The sequence below is a fragment of the Barbatula barbatula genome (genome assembly GCF_947034865.1).
Source record: "Barbatula barbatula genome assembly, chromosome: 19".
Lineage (NCBI taxonomy): Eukaryota > Metazoa > Chordata > Actinopteri > Cypriniformes > Nemacheilidae > Barbatula > Barbatula barbatula.
Window position 1 is genome coordinate 12,769,297 of NC_136782.1, and position 25,033 is coordinate 12,794,329.

General features: G+C 36.9%; 2 protein-coding genes across 2 annotated transcripts; both read left to right on the top strand.

Moving 5' to 3' along the window:
* The first annotated feature begins 3,162 nt into the window (after positions 1–3,162).
* Positions 3,163–9,652, top strand: hepacama (hepatic and glial cell adhesion molecule a). The gene is made up of 7 exons (XM_079480968.1): positions 3,163–3,590; positions 5,810–6,148; positions 6,567–6,848; positions 7,326–7,419; positions 7,691–7,758; positions 8,722–8,792; positions 8,877–9,652. The coding sequence occupies exons 1-7, from the start codon at positions 3,503–3,505 to the stop codon at positions 9,114–9,116; spliced, it is 1,182 nt and encodes a 393-aa protein (XP_079337094.1). The 5' UTR covers positions 3,163–3,502; the 3' UTR covers positions 9,117–9,652.
* A 3,264-nt stretch (positions 9,653–12,916) lies between these two features.
* On the top strand, positions 12,917–21,297 carry pde9ac (phosphodiesterase 9ac; the record flags this gene model as incomplete). Its single annotated transcript, XM_079480939.1, has 19 exons — positions 12,917–12,985; positions 14,101–14,171; positions 14,317–14,394; positions 14,471–14,514; positions 14,665–14,719; positions 14,805–14,875; positions 15,264–15,351; positions 15,495–15,576; positions 15,697–15,771; positions 16,957–17,043; positions 17,195–17,299; positions 17,387–17,469; positions 17,630–17,786; positions 18,214–18,327; positions 18,441–18,545; positions 18,629–18,757; positions 19,181–19,276; positions 20,030–20,107; positions 20,236–21,297. The coding sequence occupies 18 exons, from the start codon at positions 12,917–12,919 to the stop codon at positions 20,078–20,080; spliced, it is 1,560 nt and encodes a 519-aa protein (XP_079337065.1). The 3' UTR covers positions 20,081–20,107; positions 20,236–21,297.
* Between the last annotated feature and the right edge of the window lie 3,736 nt (positions 21,298–25,033).

The following is a 25,033-nucleotide window of genomic DNA, read 5'->3' on the forward strand; positions in this document are numbered from 1 at the left end:
TCAAAGATCTACGTGACTCTTCCTACGCAAGTAATTCCAAGTGTGCAGTCCTCAAAATCAGATCAAACAAAATAATAAACCTTTTATACAGACCAAGGTGTATTCCCATGAATTCCCATCAGGATTTTTTATAATAACTAAATACATTTTCCGATTACTATTGCGTCCAAAGAAATGCGCAACAAACTCGCACACAGCAGTTAATGTGTGGACCCTTTAAACATTTAATTTAATTGGCTTTCTAATGTAAACAAAAAGAATAAGTTTGAATATAGTTAGAGCTATTGTCCTTAGTGCCCTTTAAGCTTGAAATATAGAAATGTTAACAGAACGTTGCAACATGATGTAGTAAATAACGATACGTGTGCTGTGCCACAATACTAAACTCTGTGAAGAGATCATAGCTGTGCATTATTGTGAATAAAACCACTCTCGACCGGTATCATTTAGGACCAGAAAATCTATTTTATGATAGAATCCTTTTCTCATATTTCACATGACCTCAAGGCCAGTGTCTGTGCACCACAGTTAGTTTCAAGAGGATATTTCCAGCTAAGATGCGTGCAATGCCTTTCATGCTTTCAACGCACTGTTGACCTTATGTTCATACTGACTCTATTTAACAGAGATCTTCAGAAGATGAGAGAGATCGTGAGGACTCTCTCTATCCTCCAGAGGACAAAAGCAAATGGCAAGCACTGTGTGAGTATGTCTGTGTGTCTCAGAGCTTTGATCGGTCAGAACACAGAAGACTCTTCAAGACAAAAGATTGTATGTACAGGAAAATGCTGCAGTTTTCAGTAAAAGTGTTTTGCTTGAAACACTTGCAAACATTTAATATTTTGATATGGTCATTAATGAACTCTTGAAAACTCTCTGAAATTGGCGGACATCAGCCGCCAGACAGACATGTGATGACTTGGGGATCGTTTTTTTCTTCTTTTGATCTATTTATTTATTTATCTGCATATTTGGGGAACTGTGTTAAAAGATTAGCTTTAGTTAAAATAGTACAATTAACATATTTTAAGTGCAATAAGTACTTTCTGGTCCGGGATAGAATATTTCTACCGTTAACATCATACTTGTACAAAGCCCTTTTCACCAAAGATTGATGCCTTAGCAACATGTGAGACCTCCTTTCATCTCCAACAGCCTGCTGGAGTAAAGATATATGGGGCTTTCAAATGACTATAATGTTCTCAGGGCTGATGTGGGAGGGTCTGGTTACCCCGGTGAAAAAAATATATACTTTTTTGTATTTCAAATATATTTTATTTTTTAACAATACACTTTAAATATACTAACAAAATATAGCTTACTTTTAAATAAATTAAAAGCTTATTAATAAGATACTTTTACTTAATTTTTACCATTAAACTTCAAATTTACTTTTAAAAAGTGTAATTTTGTATATTAAAAAAAAACACATTTTAGAAAAATATACTAAAAGTGAAAGTTTTGTACAATTTTATAAATGTATTAATTTTAGCTTTATTTTAAAATATATTTTAGGTACATTATAACTGTATGTTCGAAATTATCGTTGTCACAATACACTTGCAGCATATTTTAAAAATACTTTATTGAATATGTTTTGTAGATTGAGTATATTTAAAATCAATTTTAAAGTTATTATGTTAGGAACTCACTTCATATAGACAGAGGCATGAGGGAACATATAGGGGCAGGTGGAGGAGAGAGTGGATTTTAAGAAGAAGCATGTTGTCTGACCACTTGCGCTTGAGAACTTTATAGCTATAATGCTTTTTTTACATGCTTATGGTAAAGCAGACCTTCGGTACAGTTATGAACTTGAGAACATTTTCAAGTGATAAGCAAGTTTTTACGAAAATGTGTTGTTGTCTTTCTCGTGTTTTTGGATGACATTGGGTGGGTAAGTGTGGGTGTAATATGTGACTTGAATATGGTGCATTTTGCGGTAATTAAAAGTGCTGTTAAAAAAATGACAGCTCATGTTCGTACCTGTCATGTGTAGGGGGTTGAAAACAACAGCAATAACTTAATATTCAATATCAACATGACATCTTTCATTATTTTACCCATCATCCCATTGGACAGAAAAATGACATCCCAATTATTTCTCCTACAGCTGGGAGTTTTATTTACAGATGTAGTTTTATTCATATGTTTTTAGTTTTTATGTTAATTTTTTAGCTTATCTTTTGTTCAATGGTTATTTTAATCTTGTTTGCTACATACAATTCTAAATACAATATTTAACATTTATTTTTATTTCAGCTGTAGTTTCAATTTAGTTTTTCTTTCATTTAAAGGTCCAGTGTGTAATTTTTGGAATGATCTATTGATAGAAATGTAATACAATATACATACTGTAGCTATGCCTTCAGAAGTGTTTAAATAGCTAACACAATGAAGCATTGTGTTTTTATTACCGTAGAATCCGCGGGTCGCCTTGCATGTAGTTCGCCATGTTTTGTAAGCCCTCGTAGTGTTTCGAAAGGGAGGAGTAGGGGTGGAGTGAGCGGTTGGTTGCAATTCGCAATCTTGCCGCTATATATTACTGACTGGACCTTTAATAGTTTTATGCCTGATACCACAGGTAAGGCATAGGACAAGTCCCAGACTAAAATGAATGATGTCTAAACTGTACACTTTGTACTAACATATCTTAAAATATTTCAGTGCCATTGTTTTGCCTTAAGATGCACACCAATGATGCTTATTTCAAACTGTAAATTTTGTTATCATTTTTGTTTTCATAAACCATTAGTTTAACATAAATCTCACTTGTGAGTCCTCTATTTTTAGTATAAATATTTAAAAATAGACTTCTTATCAAGTTCTGGAGAAAATTATTCTATCCACATATTTTTTTCTAGACTGTTAATGTGCATAAACATCTTATGTTAAGTATTTTAAAGGATAATAGCTCACCACCATTTCAAACCTGTATGGCCCTCAAAAAATTTGATATTTTGAAAAATGTTGGTAAAGCCGTTGGCCCCCATTGACGGTTTTCGGTTACCGACATTTCTCAAAATATCTTCTTTTGTGTTTTACATAAGAAAGAAAATCACACAGGTCAAGTGAATACTCAAATGAAACTTTACGCCCTGCCTCTGTGCGGTAAATCTTCTCTCTGGAATGCATCAAAACATTTTACACTGTTTAATTCGCAGTGCGGTAAATCTTCTCTCTGGAATGCATCAAAACATTTTACACTGTTTAATTCGCAGTGACTGTACTGAGAGGACAAACACACATGCACAATGCACAAACACAAAGGAGCCAGAAAGTAGATGATCACTAAAGAGAAGCATATAAAGCGGACAAAGCACACACACACATAAGGGGTCACACACTGAGCTGTTGTTCAAGCTTGGATCCTGAGACAGAGTGGGCTTCAGAGCAGGCAGTGTCCCGTCTTGGCAGGAAGCACTCTGCTTTCTTAGGGACGTGATTGGAGTGGACAAATCATGCTGACTGTGTGGGAGAGAAACCCAGTGCTGCTCCCAAGATGAAGGCAGTGCGGGAGGCATCATCCAAGGAGACAGCCGTTCCTTCACCGTTTCTTCTCCTGTGCTTTTTCATCTTTTCCCTGGCAGGTAAGACAAGAAGAGCAAACTTTTCTACTATGCATTGAGGGAGAAAATAGAGTATCGTGGGAAAGTTTTTATGAAGAAAGAGAGAAAAGGTGTGTTGTCAGAGTTTCACGCTTTTCGATGTGTTGCGTTTGTGGGTGTCGGGATGACACGTATCACAAATAGAGCGATCTGTCAAGTAATGTAATTGGCAGTGAACACTTGCTGGAATTTTGAATACTAAAAGAAGTGTTATTGTTGTTGTTTTTTAAGAAAGTGTCATGTTAAGAAAAAATATGTTTAAGGATTAGGTTTCTGAATAACGAAAAATCTGTCATCATTTATTTACCCTCGTGTTTTTTCAAGCCTGCATGACTTTCTTTCTTTCATAGTACACAAAATTTTGGAGGAATATTTACACTCTTATTTCCGTACAATGACATTAGATGAGGCCCAAAGGCTGTCAAGCTTTAAAAACATGCCATAAGAAATAATCACGTAGAAAGTTCTCCATAAGATTCATGCAGTGCATTCTGAATGTTTTCTGAATAAAGATCATTTTGTCTGACTTCCACTGACACCAGTATGTTTAATTGTGTGACAAATATCAGTTTGCATATAATTCTTGTTTCGTTCCACAAACGAAAGTCATAAGGATTTTAAAACACACTTTAACGTTTTTATTTGTTGGTGACCTATTCTAGGTTGAATACAATGATTATAATGTTACTTAGATTATTCAAATAGTTAAATGGGGTCAAATGGCACAAATACGTGTTTTTCTGTGTCTTTGGTTTGTTATAAGTCGCCCATGCACGTATTAGCCATGTAGAATTGTAAAAACTAAAGTGTCGGAACAAAAGATGCATTCTATCTAAAAGCGAATGCTCACCCAGACCTGCCTGAAACGTCTCGTGTAACCACACCCCCACAAATCTACGTCAGTTCGTGGTATGATTCGACTGAGACCACCCAAATGTAAACGCAAGTAAGGTGGGCGTTCCTGTCAGTACAATTGGAACCTGATGTTCCAAATGTGGTAAAAGGGTAACACGCTAACACTATTCGACAAACCACTACGCACTGGTTAACTGGCCAATCATAGCGCACCAATCAACGCTTTTCAAAGCTCGTTTCAGAGAGGCGGGGCAAAGAGGATATATACAAACATGCACGGTATGTGGAAAATACAACGCTTTTTAACCTTAAATCGTGTATACACATTGCATTACATCTAAAACAAGCGATAATATTCCGTGTCATTTGACCGCTTTACATTTTTACAGAGATGTGTGAGATGTAAAAACATTAATTCCAGGACATTTAGTCACCGTGAGTAGGCATAACATTTTAGATATACAGTCATGTAGCCAGGAAAGGGAACAAATGTATAGGTATAAGAACATACTTTTCTCCTTGTGTACTGTGTACTGTGGTAGGCTTTGAGTAGCAGAATCACTGGGCCTCACTGTCTACATCCCCCCATCCACAAAAGAGTATGTCTCTTGCACAGCCACTTCTGATTGGAGGAGAGCAGGTCTACAATCCAAGCATTGTTAGCTGATGTTGGCATGACCCCAGCACTGCGAATTGTTGCCACAGCAATTGAGCCATGCCACGCTGACTCGCACTGCCATGGCAAATTGGGCAAATACATGTTGACTCACTCAGGGGTAACCCAGAGTAATGAGCAGAAACATGTTTTGGAACCAATAACTCTGTGGCCTACTGAGAACTTGTAATTATTCACAAGGTTTATACTTAAATTGATATTTCATCCACAAATAAACATTCTTTCATCTTTTTCTCACTGCCATTACTGTCATTTCAAACCTTTATGACTTTCTTTTGCAGAACACAAAAGATATTTTGAAGAATGTTGGTAATCAAACACTACTGACCCCCATTGACCTTCATTCTATGGACACAAAACCACTCAAAGAGTTAAAAGATGACAGATTTATCTAATAAATACATGTGGTTTAGAGCAGATTGCATTAGGAAGAATTACTTTTTGTGGAGTTTTAGGCAAGTTATCATTGAGGCATGCTTCTTCTAAAGCCAGCAACTTGCTGTAATGTTTTTGTGTTTATCCAAACTGGCAGTGCATTCAAAGTTAATTCATGTTATTTTATTTCTTATATTTATAGTCATTGTTTAATAGTAATTCTGATGCTTATAATAAAAACCAGCACAAAAATGGTTTCATTCTAATATGTTTGTCTGTGTTTCTATGTTTTTAGTTGTAGGTGCAGTAAACATCAGCTGTCCGTCTCCTCTAGTGCGAGGCACACTCGGAGGGTCCGCCCTGCTTTCTGTCACTTACACCAGCACCAGCTCTGATCAGCCTGTTATTAAGTGGCAGGTAAAGAGGGACAAACCTGTCACCGTGGTCCAGTCTATTGGCACAGACATCATTGGTAATCTGAGGCAAGAGTATCGTAGTAGAATCCTGTTGTTTGAGAATGGATCGCTGCTCCTGCATCAACTGCAGCTCTCGGATGAGGGGCCCTATGAGGTGGAGATCTCCATCACTGATGACACCTTCACCGGAGAACGATATGTCAACCTTACAGTGGATGGTAAGGAGGGCACGCTGAATTTATCTGAAATATTTTCTCTTGTGTTTTGCTGAAGAAAGAAAGTTATATCGAGAGAGTAAATCATGACAGAATGTAAATGTTTGGGTGACCTATCACTTTAATGTGGCATACATTGAGGCCTGGTTTCACAGACAAGGTTTATCTTAAACCAGGACTATGCCTTAGTTAAATTAGTTTGTTTAAGTCGCTTTTATGGAAATGCCTTATTGAAAAAAAATTACTGGTGACAAAACAAGTGCACTGTGACATATTTTGAAATAATTCAGATTAAGTTATTTTAATTTCATACAGCTCCATCGTTCATTTAAATCTGGGATTAGATTTAAGCCTTATCATTTAATGTGTCCCTTCGAATACAAATGTAAATGTAGCTCTCTGTACTGTTTTTCGATCACAGTTCCAGTGTCCAGACCACATGTGCATATGGCAGCATCATCTGTACTGGAGTTGACTGAATTTTTCATTCTCAACTGTACACACGACAGTGGCTCTAAACCTACCTATAGCTGGCTGAAAGGCGGGAAGGCTTTGACTAATGACTCACGTCTTCTCCTGTCACGTGACCAGAAGGTCCTGACCATTATACGTGTTGTGATGTCAGATGATGACATTTACAGCTGCAGGGTGGAGAACCCCATCAGCAGTATGAAGAGCATGCCTGTCAAACTCACGGTCTACAGTAAGTGATGTGACTCTATGAATACAAAATCTAAACAAAAAAAATAAAGTATGTGCAATCGGGATAGTTCACAGTTAACACAAAAGGATACATAAAAAACACTTATCCATAGAATAATAGTTTATACAGGTCATGGCTGGTCAAAGATGAATTATTACTTTAATTATGGCTTGCCTGATTGTTTACAAAGAACTGACGGGGAAAGTGCTATTGTGGAGCTCAGCTGACTAATCCCTTCCAATCTTCAGCTTCACTTTCACAGTTGAACCCAGCAGGATTCAGCTTTCCCTCACTAAAGTCTACCCTTTGAAAAAAAGCCCCCAGGTTGCCACATGCATTCCAGTACTTAGTATTCCTGGCAACCCATATGTCTAATCTTCCATTTAAAGTCTCCAGAGCGCTGTTGGTTTCTTTCTGGAGAGAGAATGTGAAAGATCTCCTATGTCAACCTTTATTTCTGTCTTTTAAATTTTGCAGGACGGAGCTCCCTATATATCATTCTCTCCACGGGAGGCATTTTCTTACTCATCACCTTGGTGACTGTGTGTGCCTGTTGGAAACCCTCCAAAAAGTACCCGCTTTATTGTCCTCTTAACACATTCTCTTTTTATGGGTCTGAAGTAAGCAACTGTAAATCTTACTAAGTCTTACTTTTCCTGTAAAAAAATGATAGGAGGTTAAAGTTTCAAAGGTCAGATAAAAACAAAGACAAAACGCAAGTGAATAGCCAAATAAGTATGCTAGAAACTATTTGTTTACTGTACTAAATGAATGTTACATTTCATATTGTCCTTCAAGCGGTCACGCTCAATATAATGTTGCTAACTCAAATCTGTCTGCAGAAAAAGGCAGCAGCTTGACAGAGAAAGCCGACCAAATGTATCAGACCATATCAATGGCAATAATGAGGGTAATATTATTTGAAATATAATAAGTTTTAAGGTGCACTCAGTAATTTTTTACAAAATAAAACTATAGTTTACATATACATAAATTGAATAAGTTTGGACCTTATAAATTAATAATGGATGACTGTGATAGTGTGTTTCTTAAAGGGACAGTTCACCAAAAAATGATGCCATGATTTAGTTGTTCCAAATCTGTATACATTTCTTTGTTTGGTTGAACACAAAGAAAGATATTTTGAAGAATGCTTGTAATCAAACAGTTCTCGGAACCCCCTTGAATACCATAATAGGATAAATTAGTCGAAAGTGCCCCGGAACTGTCCTACATTCTTCAAAATATCTTCTTTTGTGTTCATCAGAGCAAAGAGATTTTTGGGTGAACTATTCCTTTAAATTACCAATTAAAGATGGTCAAAGAATAAATATTAGTTTATTTTAATGGTCCTACTTTGGTTTATGGAGTGTCCAACAACAAGTTTACGTACATACACGGTGTAAACACGATTTCATTATCTAATAATAGGCAGATATTATTACCTCACTGCTTGACTGACTCGTCTGTTTAATCCCCTTGTAGGCGGGCATTACACGCAGTGATGAAATCTGACCCGGAACTGAAATTCGAACAACAGACGACTCGTTCGCGTAATTCAGAGTCGACTCCATTTTTCTAAAGACTATAACTTTGTTATTCGTTCACTTTCGACTTTACAAATGGCCAGACTGCCTACATTCACTAACAGCTACATTACACACTGCATGAAATTTTAGGACGTAATAGTAACTCCTTTGGTTTTGCATCCTGCTACATACATACAACTAGATGTCAGTGTGAGTCCAATATGATATATCATTAATAAAATTCTGAGTGAACCTTTAAGATTTTCTATTATTGTATTTTATCATAGAATACGGAGGATTTTTATGCATTCCCTTTGAATATACCCTGATTATTCTCTTTGTAGTAGTTGATATTGTTCCTGCCAGAAACTACCACAATCGTCGAAACCCCGGACTATATGTTCTCAAAGAAACTGTAAGAAACTATTCCTATTTTATTATGCGTTGTCTCACAGTTGATGACAGTGTGGAGGTTAAATAAATATCTGCTTTGTTTCAGGATTTCCATGAGGGAGCAGACGAGTCTTCTTGTAACTATATCAACCCTATTGATACCCTCAGCCCACCCTGTTATCCCAGCATGGCTTCCCCTTCTGCTCATTCTTCAGATGCCTATATGTCTTCAGGAAGAAGATACCCTCGCACTCCTGTTCCATCTCCACCATCAACCCCTCATCCGACTTCTACTCCTCCCCTCTCCGGTCCCCCACACCTGGGAAGCTTAACACAAAAGCCCTAACCTCCAAGAGCAAGCCCCCCACCTCCACACGCAGTGGAACTTCCCGCTGAACAGGAGCACAATATTCTCCACCACCACCACAGTTTACCGCGATGAGAAATATAATTGAATGTAGGATGTCAAGTATAATTATGAAAAAGATTTGTATTTTTATGGGATGATTTTAATCATTTAAGTAAATATTAGTATTTTAAGCTTTCCATGAGCTATAAGTAAAAGATGAGTTACAGTAAAGAACTAATTTCCCACACTAGAGTTCAAGGCTGTGTTGGAAAAAGAATTGTATTAATACGTATGCAAAATGATTTGCTTTCAACAGTTTTCTTGCCTTTTTTTTTTTAGTTGAAAGGTATAGACAAAATGCAGTTTATCTGCACATAACATTAGGCCTGCAGTACCTGTCATTTTCTGTCTGTTCCCTTTTACCTGTCGACGTTTAGGCCCATTGTACATCTTGTTACTCTACTTCAGCATTAAAATGATCGTTGTGATTTTTCAAATAAAAACAGTGGCATTATAAAGTTAGTTTTGCTTTTAAAATTGTTGCTTGAATCATTATTAACATTTAAGACACGTGAAGACACTCGTGTCGTGAAGCATATAGAGACCGCGGAGGCCCAGCGAGAATTTACACTATTTCACCACTAGAGGCTCCCATTTCACAACCAATGATCCTCACGTGTCATTCAAAGCGCACAGCCTAAATGTTTGTATATGATAATATAATGTAAGTCGCTTTGGATAAAAGCGTCTGCCAAACGCCTAAATGTAAAAATGTTGAGGGCTTATGTTGCTAGGCCTATATATGGATGAATAATGAAAGCAAGTAAGCTTTCATTTGTATGGAAATTGTAGTATGAAAAAGGTTCAGCAGGTAAGTTTTGTGCTATGGCCATTCCACCAGATCAGTGACATTTATGTCCCGTGCCATTAGCCTACTGTATAAAAATGCATAAATATTTAACTTAAACATATATTATTTATTAAGCAAATGTAAATAAAAATAAACCAGCAAATGACCAGCACACAATGGTTGCATGATTAAAAACCATGCAACCATGAAACATTGCAAACAACAACACATTACGAAAAAAAAACAATTATGTGCTTGTCACAAACTTGCAAAGCAAATCTCATAACAATTTTCCATCAGTTATGTCGCATGAGGTATCGGTCTTTGGTATCGGTGCATTATAACCAGTAGGCCTACGAGTGCTTTCCTTAATTTAGCAGGTCACAGGCAGAAACCCAGAATAAGAGACACAATGAATCTTTCAAGACGTTCAAGATCCAAACAACAGAGTGGGTGAAACATTAATGTTGCTAAGAAGATGAAAGGACCTTAATGGATGAGTTTTCCATATTCCTGCCCAGATTTGGCACGGATACACAGCTCTAAACTGAGCCGCCATAGCACCTCTTATTATCAGGGTAATGTCTTTCCCTCAGATCTTTTATTATTGAAATATGACTGCACTCCTCTCTTTTGTCCCCTCATTAAGAGCGAGCGTATACGCTTCTGATTACCAAAGGTGTGATTTTCTTTATCAGCGTGGTCACGTAAGCTTTTCCTGTTAACATCTTTGTAACTGATGCCTGGTTGTGCACATCCTGCTTTTGTAAATCCGAGGCCCTGTGTAAAACACATTTAGGTTCTTAACATTCACATTAATCCTGTTCAATCTTCTGTTCTTATCAGAGTCATGCTCTTATGTCAGCATTTAAGACCCTCTGGGTGGGCCGGACCGCTTATCTGTTTCCGCCATGGGAGTAATCGCTGGCACACGAGACTCAGAGAATTAAGATGCAGGAAGATTTTCTGGCCCTTGGGGGACGAGAATAGAAAGGAAGGAGCATGAGAACAGGTTTGCTCTTGTCTCTACAATTCACACTTCTATGTCGTGTTTGCTGTGGTTGTTAATGATCTAACCACATATGCCAACAACTCTATTTGTATGTAATGTTTGGGATCCGATTGCAGAAATCACACATTGAAATTCATGTCAAACCGAGCATAAGGCCTATAGTGGTTATGTTCTGCCTCTTGTTCCTTCCTCGGCTGACTAGAACATCTGTTGTTCTGTATAAGTGGACGCATGTAGGGCATGCTATGGTGTGGCGTATGCCTGAATTACCAACAATTTTTTTATGTGATCTAAGACATGGTAATTGGAACAATTTTGTGCAAATTAATGTTTGGTCTTGAAGATCTCAGTTATGCATTAGAAAGAAAGTGAATTTTGTATGAGCAATGCATTATGTTGGTTTTCTCCAAGATTTTATAATAGGACGCATCATTTTTTCTAATGTAAAAACGAACGTCAGATTAGTTTGCTTACATGAGTAAGAGGCACAATGACATGACTAAATTAAGTGATTACACCAGCAACAATAGACATCGAGGGGGTTGAACACTTAGAAACTGTTCCCCTTGGCAACAGTGGAGAGGGACAATTATATTCAGGGTCCTTAATACCACCAGGTTTCACCTCCTCACTTGCACTATTTGGCTCTGTGGCGCACCTTGGACATCGAGTGGCCTCGGACTGCTCACGGGGAGAACTGGGAACTGCTGACACGGCACAGGCAAGATTGCTATTTTCTGACTCAAGCGTTCTGTCTGCAGTGCTGTGAATAGAAACACTTAATTAGATATCATGTTTCATGGTCAAAAAGGCTGACACATGCTTTATCTCAGCCTGTCTTTTTAAACTGAAGTTTCTTGGAAAGTCTCAGGTGACGCTGACTGTCTGTCATGATAGTGGAACATGTATATTTGACATAGAAAGTTGTCAGAGTCTTTGTATAGATGCAGTGATTTAGTGTCAATGAAAACTGCTGTGAGTTTGTGACCTTAACCAGGCATTCAAACCCTATGCTTAACCTTTTCAATTCCTGGCGTTAAGACACTTTAAAGTCCAGGTTACAGGGATATTTCACCCAAAAATAAATAATATTTTACTCATTCGGTTCCCCTGTGGTGGAATGAACTGCCAGCCTCCACCCGAATTGCACTCGAAACATACACGTTTCGCATTTATTTGACTAACCGATAATTGTCTATGTGTAATGTCTAAAAATAATAATAATAATAATCTTGTTGTTCATTCTCTCCCTTGCTTACTCCAGCTTTGATCCTCCTAGTAGCCTGATCTTGTAAACTAACGGTACTGTTTAGCGTGCTGACAAAATGTTATCTGCTCTCCTACCAAATTAATAAATGTAAATGTAAATTTACTCACGCTATTGTCATTCCAAACATTTATCATTTTGCAGAACACAAAAGAAGATATTTTGAAGAATGTTGGTAACTAAACAACACTGACCCCCATTGACATCCGTTGTATAGACACAAAAGCAATGCAAGTGAATGGGCACCTCCAGTGTTCGGTTACCAACTTCAAATCTTCTTTTGTGTTCTGCAAAAGAAAAATGTCATTCATGTTTCACAAATGTATACACGGAAATTATGACAGAATTTAAATTTTTGGGTGAACTGTCCATTAAAAGAATAGTTTCATAATTCAATTTATTTGAATGGGGTTCATTGCATTTAACCCTTGGTTAACATAGGGTTATAGTGTTAAGTGCAAGCAAAGTCTCATCATATGCACATAATGGTCAATTGTGCCAATAGATATAATCATATATCAATATCAGCTGTAAAAGTCGTTCTTTATGTATTTTATGTCCAGAGGACCTTTAAGTGTTGGTCAGATCTGCTACTGGTTCTGGGGGACTAAGGTGGAGACAGGCTGACATAATCCATCGTGTTGGTTTGGTGAGAGAGTGCTGTGAGCATGGGTTCTGGCTCCTCCTCTTATGCGCCCAGAACTATCTACCTTGACGTAGATGGCAAAGTGCAGAAGGTGAGTGTCATGTCCAGATGGATTTTTGTTTGCGTGTTTTAACAAGCTTGCAAATTGCAGTGTAATATATTTTACTTTAAGTTATTTCTCGGGATTTGTTGAATGTTTCTCCATTATATGTCATTTGATGTGTTTGTTATAATTATAATGATGGTGCTTAAGCTTGCATCATGGTGTAAATTCGTGACTGCTTATGATCAGAGCTCCAAAATATAAAAAATACTATTTGATGCATGTACTAATGCTTGGCATCATTGATTTTCTATGCTGTATATTTTATCCAAAAGGTAAAAAGAGATGTTTGACTAACTGAGGTGCAAGCAGAATCAAAGGTCTTATTTGGTCAGAAGGTGCAACATTTACTCATGACAAAAACGCTTGAACTTAATTTATAAAAAACAAGTATGTTTTAGTAAATTCTTCATCTGAGTATTTTAAAATACATCCAATACTTAGAACAACTATTGTTTTTATCAAAAAAATTATAATCCAAACACTCTCCATCAACATAAGCAACTGCTCATGTTAAGTTTTCTTCTTTTGCCGAGTGCTGGAGACAAGGTTATAAATAGGCTGAAGATGGTGTGTTCAACAGGTGTGACTGACATGCTGAAGTGACACGTACTGGATTTGTTCTGCGTCTCTATTGTTTTCTCCTGTTGTGATGACTGAAGAGCTGTATTGATTGTTGTGGTTGATTTATATTTACTCATATTATCAGCACATTATCCAAGCAGAATATTTGCATGGCAAAAAAAATGCTCAGTGAAAGTATAGACTTTATGTGTTTATAGTACTGTCTACATCTGCCACTGTTTTACTCCTTCAATTGATTTACTCATTAACACCAACAAGAAGTCTATTTTAAGCCAATGAATTACATAGTGAAAATGTATTTTTTTGTCTTTTATAGATTTATGATGATTTTTAATTGCAGATATTTTGGCAAAGTGCATTGTGTAACAATGTTTTGTTTGAAAAGCAGGATAAGCAAAAGTGTTCATTTATATTTATTTATCACATGCTTTAAAATCCCATGACATTTTCAATGGCGATTCATTAATACAGATATTGAAAAAAATAAGACCATTATACAGTTTAAACACACTGTGTAGGTGCTTTTCAGTCACCACTGCAGCCCATGTGACATCAAAGAGCTGCTGTGTTCCTCCTCCAACATCCCCAGGTCTGTACATCACAGTTCTATCACCGCTACTGTAATTGTTAACTCAATGCCTTTCTAAAACCTGTAAAAATATGTTCCCTGAACTTAACAATTCATGCTTTGAACAGCTCTATAACTATGATATACCTTCATTATTTTTTTGTAGAAACACGGCCATTATGATGGTGGACCCTGAAGGTGCCCTTATATCGATCGATCCCAAAATGCCCACCAACACTGCCAAGTAAACAGCAGCCCAGTCCTTCATATAAGCGATTATACATTATTTTGTCAGTTTATGATCCATCCTGTCCTTTTAGCTCCCTGTACAAAGTTGTTCCGGTGTCCACTGGCCAACTGGGGGGTAAGCCCACATCACCTTTCCTTCCACTGTTTATCAGTTTTTTGTGTTTTTTCATTCATTTTATAACTCTAGATCTTCCTTCTCATAAAATTAGAATGTCTCATTTATAGACTGTGTTTATTTATACAATGTGCTTGTTTTGCTCCACAGAAAAGGAGGATATGTTTCAGAATGTGCTCTTCCAGGTAGCAGATCAGTTCAGCAGGTGACAGGCGGTTTTGTTTGCTTGTGGACGGCAGAGTAGAAAAAGTAATGTCTCTGCACTGAAATGTTTTTCCTCCATTCGGCAGAGCATTCAGGATTAATGAACTGAAAACGGAGGTGACCAATCGGCTGGCTATGCTGGAGAAAAGAGTAGAGTGTATGTATTGGCATTTCTAAACTTGCACGATTTCTCCTGCAGGCATAGGCACGCCTGTATTAATGCTGTATCTTGGTGTTTAAACAGTCTGACATTAATTGAAAGACAGAATCATCTTAAAGGGATACTTTACCTAAAAATGCATAATTTACTCACCTTCAAGTTGTTCCAAGTATGAATTTCTATGTTCTGATGAACTCAAAGAAAGATATTTGGAAGAATGCTTATAACCAAACAGATCTTTCCCCCATTGACTCCCATAGTAGGAAAAAGTACTTACCTACAACAAAGGGTTAAAAACAACCCGGAGTGTATTCAAGAGATAGGTGCTTACTATAAACCACTTAAATTATGTAATATTGGTTTGTAATTATTGATCTCTGTATAGTGGAGGGGTTGAAGGTTGTGGAGATTGAAAAGTGCAAAAACGACTTGAAGAAGCTTCGAGATGAGATGACGTCCAGAGCTGGAGGAAGGTATATAAAAGAAAAAATGTTTTCCATTGAAATGAACCGAAGTGTGACAATTTATCTGCTAATCCATCTTAAGTGGACATCATGGCATACAGCCGTGGCTTGTTTTCAAACAAATCAAAATGCTTCTTTCACTTTCTTTTCAGAGTGAATTGTCCGTGCATGTACAATTATTCCGATGATGGAAAGAAGTTAACCCCCAGACATGATGTCCCGAGCTATCCCAAGGTGCTTTAAATTCTTACAATGTGCTTTGATTAAATTAAGGGCACTGGTGCAAAGTTTTTGTCTTTGTTTTGCATGCTTACATCAGTCTTATGATCTGATATCGATCTCTTCAATCTTTAGTACACACTTTCTCAGGAGACCATTGAAGCGCTGAAGAAACCAACCTTTGATGTTTGGCATTGGGAGCACAATGAAGTGAGTCTGATTGGTGGAATAAACGTACAAAAACTTCTTAATGTCTGAAATCACATTAAGGGATACTTAACAAAAACAAAGAGAAAATTCTGTCATCATTTACTCACCCTCAAGCTGTTCCACTGAACACAAACATGATATTTGGAAGAATGTTTGTATTCAAACTGTTCTGGGGCATTACTTACATTGTAGGAAAAAACAACTATGGTAGTCAATAGTGCCCTAGAACTGTTTTTCCACATTCTTCAAAACATCTTCTTTTGTGTTCAACAGAACAAATAATCTTATACAGTTTTCTAACAGCTTGAGGGTGAGTAAATAGTGACATAATTTTTTTGGATGTGTATTTAAAGTACTTTTTGAAGTATACTTACATACTTGAGTATACATAATGAGTATAATAGTATGAATGTACTAAAAGTACACTTTTAAGTTGTAAATACTATTGAATTTTTGGTTTATAAAAGTTTACTTTTAAGAATACTTAAAGTGTTGCTGTAGTAAACTTTGATTGAGTACACAAGTAGTTTACAGATATGTTTAGTTTGTACTGCAACTGTAGTTTATCATAAAAAGTATTTAAAACTGTTTACGTATTTATAACTTGTAGTACATTGTAGCACTTTAAAGTGTACTCAGAGTATACAGTATTTTTAAGTATGCATACTTTTTTCTTAAAGTGAACTTAATATCATTCTTACAGTTATCTATTTGTTTATTATTTTTCACTTTAAGTATGCTACTTCTAGTACTATCTTTCCTTTTAGCTATTCATTTCTATACTTGGAAATACACAATGAAGTGAGTCTGATTGGTGGAATAAACATACAAAAGCATCTAAATGTCTGAAATCACATTAAGGGATACTTAACAAAAACAAAGTGAAAAATGTACCTAATGATGCATTAGGTAAATTTGAAGTAAAAGAACATAAAAAATAGATTGAAAGTATTCTTTCTTTCTTAAGTTTAATTGATGTAAACTAATAGCGCACTTAAATAAACTTTATTTGTAAGGGATAGATTTACATTTTTCGTATTTTTAAAAAAAAAATACAATGTTTAAACAATCTTAAAAAATTGATTCCCTGTATTTTCAATATAAGTCTTAGAGCTACACTATAGACACACATGAGTTGTATGTACAGACATTTCATGTATATATTGTGACTTGTATGTCTCTCAGATGCTGAGCTGCCTGGAGTACATGTATCATGACTTAGGCCTTGTGAAGGAGTTTAACATGAACCCAATCACTCTCAAACGCTGGCTGGTGAGAGAATGTTTATAAGCTTAATCAAAAAGCACAATACAGAAGTGACGACTTCTGACTTTACATTCATGCAAATTACGTGCATTTCATGTGAATCAAATCCTTGGTTCTATTTAAAATAGATCAACACTTATTTGCTGACTCTTTTCAGCTGGCCATTCAAGAGAATTATCGCAACAACCCCTTTCATAATTTCCGTCATTGTTTCTGCGTTAGTCAGATAATGTATGGCATGATCCACCTCTGCAACCTCCAGGTGAGAAGCTTTACGTGCGTAGAAATTAGTACAGCGATTACCCCGGGACAGTAAAAGTGAAACACGGTTTATGTGTGTGGCCCACAGGAAAAGCTCACGCTGACAGATCTGGGCATTTTAATGACTGCTGCAGTGTGTCACGACTTGGACCACCCCGGATACAACAACACGTAAGATCTCCACCTCTTTGTAATTATGTTCTGAAGGCATATCAAACGTACAGGTGTGCCCGAGAATTCGCCTGCATGTTTGCGATGAAGATTTTATGATACCGTATTTAGCTGGCGCGCGTATTCCTAGGAAATGTAGCACGTTGCTGTCCTTTAACAGGTACCAAATCAATGCCCACACTGACTTGGCTGTGCGCTACAATGACATCTCGCCCCTGGAGAACCATCACTGCGCTGTGGCCTTCCAGATACTCTCATTGCCCGAGTGTAACCTTTTCGCCAACGTGGACCCAGAAGCCTTCAAACAGATCAGAAAGGTATGGCTTGTTCCTAAAGGAACAGTTTGCCCAAAAATATAAATTCTGTCATCATTTACTCGATCACCCTCGAGTTGTTTCAAATCTCTCTAAATGTCTTTGTTCTGATAAACACAGAGAAAGATATTTGGAAGAATGCTTGGTACCAAACAGTTCTTGGCCGCCATTGACTACCATAGTAGGAAAATGAGAATGGTAGTCAAAAATGCCCCAGAACTCTTTGCTTTCTTACATTCTTCAAAATATCTTCTTTTGTGTTCAACAGAACAAATACATTCATACAGATTTGGAACAACTTGAGGGTGAGTAAATAAGACAAGAATCTTCATTTTTGGGTGAACTGTTCCTTTAAGCAGAGCAACCACGAATGTCAACTCCCATTTAAACTTTATTGCTTTAAATTAATATTGTATGAATGTATTGGTAGGCTATTATCACACTGATTTTGGCCACGGACATGGCCAGGCATGGTGAGATTCTGGACTCTTTTAAGCATAAAGTGGACAATTTCGACTTCACCAATGAGGAGCATGTGACTTGCGTATGTACCGTTAAACGCATCAAACACATCGAGACATTTGATTGGCCCGTTTGATATAGATTAGATTTGGTAGGTAATGATTTGCTGAAACACTCTTTTCATTTCATTTTTAGATGAAGATGGTCCTCATCAAGTGCTGTGATATATCCAATGAAGTCAGGCCTACAGAGGTGGCAGAGCCATGGGTGGACTGTCTGCTGGAGGAATACTTCATGCAGGTCTGAACAGCTTTATCTGTTCTAATGGCTCGCTGCCCTGCTGTGATTAATGAAGGTGTTTTAGTTATCTTCTTTTTGTTCAGAGCGATAGAGAGAAATCAGAGGGGCTTCCTGTGGCTCCCTTTATGGACAGAGATAAAGTGACCAAACCAACGGCTCAGATCGGCTTCATTAAGTTCGTCCTCATCCCCATGTTTGAAACGGTCATGAAGGTACGTTAGAGAGGTTCTGAAGGGATATTTGGTGTATGTAAATAGAAATAGCTCATTCTAAGGTAATAAAAACATAACGCTTCATTATGTATCAACATCCATCCATCCATCCATTTTCTTCCGCTTATCCGTATGTATCAACATAGTTATGTATATTATATTGCATTTTTTGTCAATAGATCCTCCAAAAAAATGACAAATTGGATTGGACCTTTACTAAAGCTTTGCTGTGACTAAGGAATTTAAGTTTAAGTTGTTAATCACAAAAAAATATTTATTAGTATATTCCTTATTCATTACATTATGACTGACTTTAATCTTCGGGTGAACTGTCTCTTTAAATGATCCCATGCTTGAAGCGTGCAGCATCAAGAATGTAAAGTATGTACAGTTGGTGTAAACGTTTGCTGCTTGTTCCTTCAGCTCTTCCCTCAGATCGAGGAGATAATGGTACAGCCTCTCAGAGACTCGCGCGACCATTACGAGGAGCTGAAGCAAATTGATGATGCCATGACCGAGGTAAACGCCCCTCGTTGTCATCACATTATTCATAGACAAGGAAATACATTTCTTGTGGTTTATTTTATATATCTAATGCCCCAAATAGCTGAAAATATAAAGGGTTAAAATAGAAGAAATGGCATTTTACAGATCAACGTCAACATTTATCAACAGATATTATGTTGGGATGAAAGGGTGAATTTAGGATGCACAAATGACATGAAATGTTCACAATGCTTTGGTCACATGTATGTGCGTTACTTAATATATTTATTAGACCACCTGTGATGATAAATAGAAAACACAAATATTTTCAGAATGCGTCAAATACGTAATACTTACAATTTTGTAATTTATTAGGCAAACAACAAACTGAAACTACTAAAAAGTCTTAATTTATTTAACATTGAACCATTACAATGTCTTTTTTATTAAGAACCTGTAAGTAAATTACTGTAATTGTCCATCTGAATAAAGTGTTTTACAATTGTTTTCTGTCTTTCTTGTGAAACAGTGAGTTAAAGGACAAATCACATTATATTTTTACATTAAAAATATTCCTGTGACTAAAGATCTTACACTATTGGTGGATTAACTATTACAGAAACAGACATTGGTTTGGTTTTCACCAATACTGTTAGTTTAGGACAGCTCTGCCACAAACCTTACATTTTTGATAAACCTACATTTGACATACTACATGTACAGTATACACACAAACTATGTGTTCGTGGAACTTGTTAACATAAAAGTATGTTTTGGTTCCATAAGGTACAAAAGAAAAAAACTGAAAAAATGTCAATAGGAGGTAAGAAGAAATAAGCATGGGTGCCAGCCGAATATTACTGTGTAAGTATTAATACTTTTTTCCATATTTGATTCAAGTTGATTTGATTCCCTTCTTGGTGTACTGTTTGCTTTGTCAGAATCATGGAAAAGTGATCAACCAGTTGATGTGTTTTCATGTGTCATTTCAGAGGTCAAATGTTTGGACCTTAGCACTGAACAGCTCCAGCAGTGAGAGCTCGGACGCTGGGCTGCTGTTGAAGCTGGCTGGTTCCCCGACTAAACCCAAAGCGTCCCCTGATCAACTCAGGAGTTACTTCCTTTTGCCTTTTGTCTACTTTTCTGGTCTGATTATTTGATCTGGTTGTTTGATGTTAGATTTTTGGTCCTTCAGAGATGAATAAGAAAATCTCTTATCGGATGCATGTAGTATGTAGCCAAAGTAATTACAATACCAGGTTACAGCGTGACGAAAAGCTTTTAAGAATGAACTAGTGCCTTTGAAATGTGCTTTGATTATTATCAGAGGTCAGCACAATATGACACTGTTCCTTTGTAAGCCTATTCTCCTCAGAGGTTCTTGGGGCTAATTTGTAGATGGGAGCACAATACCACTATTAACCATAATATCAGCCTTTATGGATACAGTTTCTTTCTTAACAGTGTTTTTACTCACAGACTTTCCAAATTAAATTCTGTTGATCATTTTTCGTGATGGTTACTATGGAACCAGTTCATTTTTGCCATAAATGTCTGTAAAGATTGACACGGATAAGATTGAGGATTAAAGTTCACCCACTCATTTAAATCCTGTTCTTTTGTCATCCTCATGTTGATCCAAACCTGTATGTTTTAGATCGAAAGTCACACCATATGGGGTAGCATTTAAATAATTGTATTTATTTAGGAAACTTTTACTGTCTTATGTGTGGCTGCTTACACACATTTCCATCATTTTATTTAAAAAAAGTATGAGGATTAATAACTCTCAAATAAACATATAAGTTAAGACTCATGCAGGTGAACTGTACCTTTAAATTCTTCTTTTTTAATCCTTCTTCTTTTAATACTCCTAGTGATAATAAAAAAATGTTTAATGATTCATACCTGCTAACCACATTCAATGACTTCTTCCATGTTCTCATTCATTTTCTGTTTGCTTTCTCTGTATCCTATTTGCGCCGGATTGTTTCTGAAATTTCCTCCAAATAGGACAATAAAATCTGTGGGAGTTCTGCCTCCTGGCTGTTCTTGAGCAAGGCCGTTCTTTCCTCTTTTATCAGCACGGTAATAAAAGCTCTCGCAGCGGGAGGTCACATGTGTTAACTGTTATAACAAGGTTAGGCCTGTACGCATCATTTCATTCATGTGTTTCTCTGTCATTGTTTGGCCTAGTTATCTGTAGATAAGCACATTTTGATGGAGGGAGATCACGGCACATATTTCCCTCGCTGAGGGCTGCGCAAGTGACTTGTTGAAACAGGATCGGTGTGCAAAAAAAGTTTGTGTCATCGTAAGCTATCAATTAAAGCGGATTTTAGGATATGAATGGAAAGTGAATCGTAAATAGACTCATTGCTTACTGTAGACAAACAGAAATTACGCAAAGGGCAGTAACAACTGAGTTAAGCATATTCACAAGTCTATTCCTTTGACTTGTCATGATACATTGCATGAGATTTTCTTCATCGTCTTGCCTCTATTAGGCGATGAGCTTTAATTTCAGCTTTAAATGATCCACCCGCTGGCATGTCTTGCTTTGTCTTCACTGACTGTGACAGATTGAGTTCAGCGCCACCCCTGATTTCAGCTGTATCCATGATACATGAGTGCTTTAATTTCATTGTTAAATAGCCTTCGAGGAGAAGATGTTCCTTTCAAAAAGCCCACCTTTGACATTCTGTTCCCAAGTTTTTACTAGATTTTCTGTTCCACAGATTGTTCACAGGGTGGCAATATTTCTCTAAAGAGCTCTTTTAAGGTCCACTCTCGGACCACTGAAAAGAAGCAATTAGATAACAAAAGAAAAAATCTCGAGAGTAGTAACTGAAAACGGCACAGAACGTCACTCCCTGTTATTAAAAGGTCTGGTTTTTGCTCATATATCACACCTGTTGTGTAGAGTATTGTATTATTTGACAGTGTTTTCCCCACAGACACACATCTCTCAGTATTCACAGTAGTGCGTATTTGTTTGTGCTGTATGGGTTCAAACCGTGCCATGTGTCCTATAGTGTGACAACATAAATGAAGAAAATAAACTTATTTTATTTTATATGATTAATATTTATATTCATAATAATATAAAATAGCTTAAGAGAGATTTATTGTCAGACCATAGGACCCGGTTTGTCGACTATACAGTAGGGTCTGTAAGTCTGAGACACATTGTGCTCCTTTATCTTTAATAACAGCAGGCTCTTAAACTGGCATGAACAAGTCAAGTTTATGCAAAACTTTGTCCATGTTACACCAGCATGATCTGGGTATGTTCCAAAGACCTCAATGGCAACAGAAATCTGACCACAAAACCCCAGTCAGTGTTAATATGGTTTATTTCACAGATATGATTATTTAATTAGTTATTTCTAACAAAATGTATTTGTTTTTTAAATCCTACAACATTTCTTAGTTTAAATCTGAATTTAAATTCCAGATTTAAAGGGATAGTCCACCCTAAAAAATTGTATTATGTTCATGTATACACTTCTTTGTTTGGTCGAACACAACGAAAGATATTTAGAAGAACTTACATTTCTGGGGCACCATTGACTACCACAGTAGGGAAAAATATTATATATATATATATTGTTCTGTTAAACACAAAAGAAGACATTTTGAAGAATTTGGAAACACCTTTGACTACCATTTTTTGAGTACCCCAGAAATCTCAGTTCCTAACATCCACCCAAAAATCTTCTCTGTGTGTTTAACAGAACAAAGAAATGTATACAGGTTTGGAACAACTTGTGAGTAATTCAATTCCAGAATTTTTTATTATTCTGGAGGAATACGGCCATGTAATCTTACTAGGACATAAAAGCAGCCTCTTACTTCTCGACGTCACTTTCAGCAGCATCTCTTCTCTTCTGTTTTTCACCTATGAAATTATCACAGTAGTCTAGGGGGGAAATCAGAGCTCGAGTAAAGTATCCTCTCCAAACCCCTCTCTTTAGCAGACAGCAAGCCGAATCTGTCTACCACATGACCACACAAAGATTATATGGACACACAAACAGAGCATACTGTACTGCATCCATCCTTTCAGCACGTCGTTTCATTTCAGCACAGAACATTTTATGCAATTCTAGAAAGGTGGTATATTTCTAATGTCAGAAAGATTAAGTTAATTGTCTGATGACAGTTTTTGTTGAAAGGGAACAACACAAAAAGCACAATTGGAAAGCATGCAGCACACACTATCTATGTGAGAAGGGGCCCTGGTAATTTGACTCGCTGAAAATTCTCTCACTGCCTGTTATCACCATTTATCAGTTTCACATGAAGCCATGTTTGTCAGTGAAAGTGTGTTTGAGATAACTTACACAAAACGTTTTTCCAAAACAGATTAAAACTGCTTTGTTTCACTGCGGTTGATATGGTGTAAACGCCAACGTCAAAATTAAAAGTGTGTTTTCTATTCCCTTATTGTTATTCGTTTCCACATCCGTCTTGCTAATAAGTGGCTTTTCTTTTATTGAATCTTCTTTGCGGTTTTATGTACTCCTGGGTAACGTGAAAACAATGCCGTGTCTTAGGTTTTTTTATGAAGCTTTATTAAAGCAGCAAACCTTAAATGGTATTTCTCCTCCTAACTCTACTAAACATCAAAGCTATAAACTTCCCCCTCATACTGTATTTCCTATCCAGATACTCTCTCCTTTCTACACGCAGATCTGCGTCTCCTTTCTGTTTTCTTTAAAGGGGCCTTGAGCTTAGGGTCAATTTGTGGGCTGCCATGGGCCTCTGCTGTGGGGAGGAGGGGGCTGGTCTAGATTTCAGTTCTCAGATAGATGAATCATTTTCCTTTAGAGGGAGAAAAATAATGAACAAAATATTTGTCTTTCCTTTGTTGCCTCAACTGCTAAGAATATGTGGTCTTTGTTTAATTCTGTTTCCCATTAAAGGAACAGCGCACTTAAAAAATGTTGCCATTATTTACTCCGCCTCATGGTGTTTTAAACCCATGCTGTGAATTGTTCCTGTGGAAAAAGTGACCATGCAAGTCAAGAAAACAATTGAGAATTTGAACTGATCTGTTTTTCTGAACTTGATCATATCATATTAACAGACATTGTAACTTTACTAAGTGTAAGATACAATACAGGTTTGCAGTGACATGAGGATGAGTAAATAATGACAAAAACAAAATTTTTGCTTCAACTATTTCTTTGAATAATTGTCAAATTGAGCCTTATTATTATATTCATGTTGATTGGCAACCAGCCTTTCGAAGTAATTCAAGTCATTACTTGATAAGTAAAAGCACATACTGTATGAAGCCCCTGACGCTGAGTTCTCCCTCAAAGGAAAGAATGTCTAGCTCCTCTCAAACAGTGAGAAGGCAAATAAGTAAAAGAGTCTGAGAATGCTCTTCCTGTTAGGGACGTACTGTCGGCATTCCACAGATACATTCGAACCACAATCTCATTCAGCTTTTTAGAGGATACCTCACACTTTCCAGAAGGGACAGTACAGTGGAACACCTGTGGTGAGGTCACTCGTAGTTGAAACAGTTTGTGTTCGTGATGGGTTGCCAACAGTCTGTTTGTAAGCTAGACTGTAAATATCTGGGACATCTCAAAACATTTATCAACAAACCCACATCTGAGTCCAGAAAATGTAGCGATAAACATTTTGTTTAAAGATACTGGTCTCAGAGCAGAAGCCGACAAATAGTCTGTCAGACTAAACGAATGTCCCATAAAAGCTGAGATCAACATACACACAGAATCATGCATCTAGAATGTATGCCTGAAAAAGCAGGAT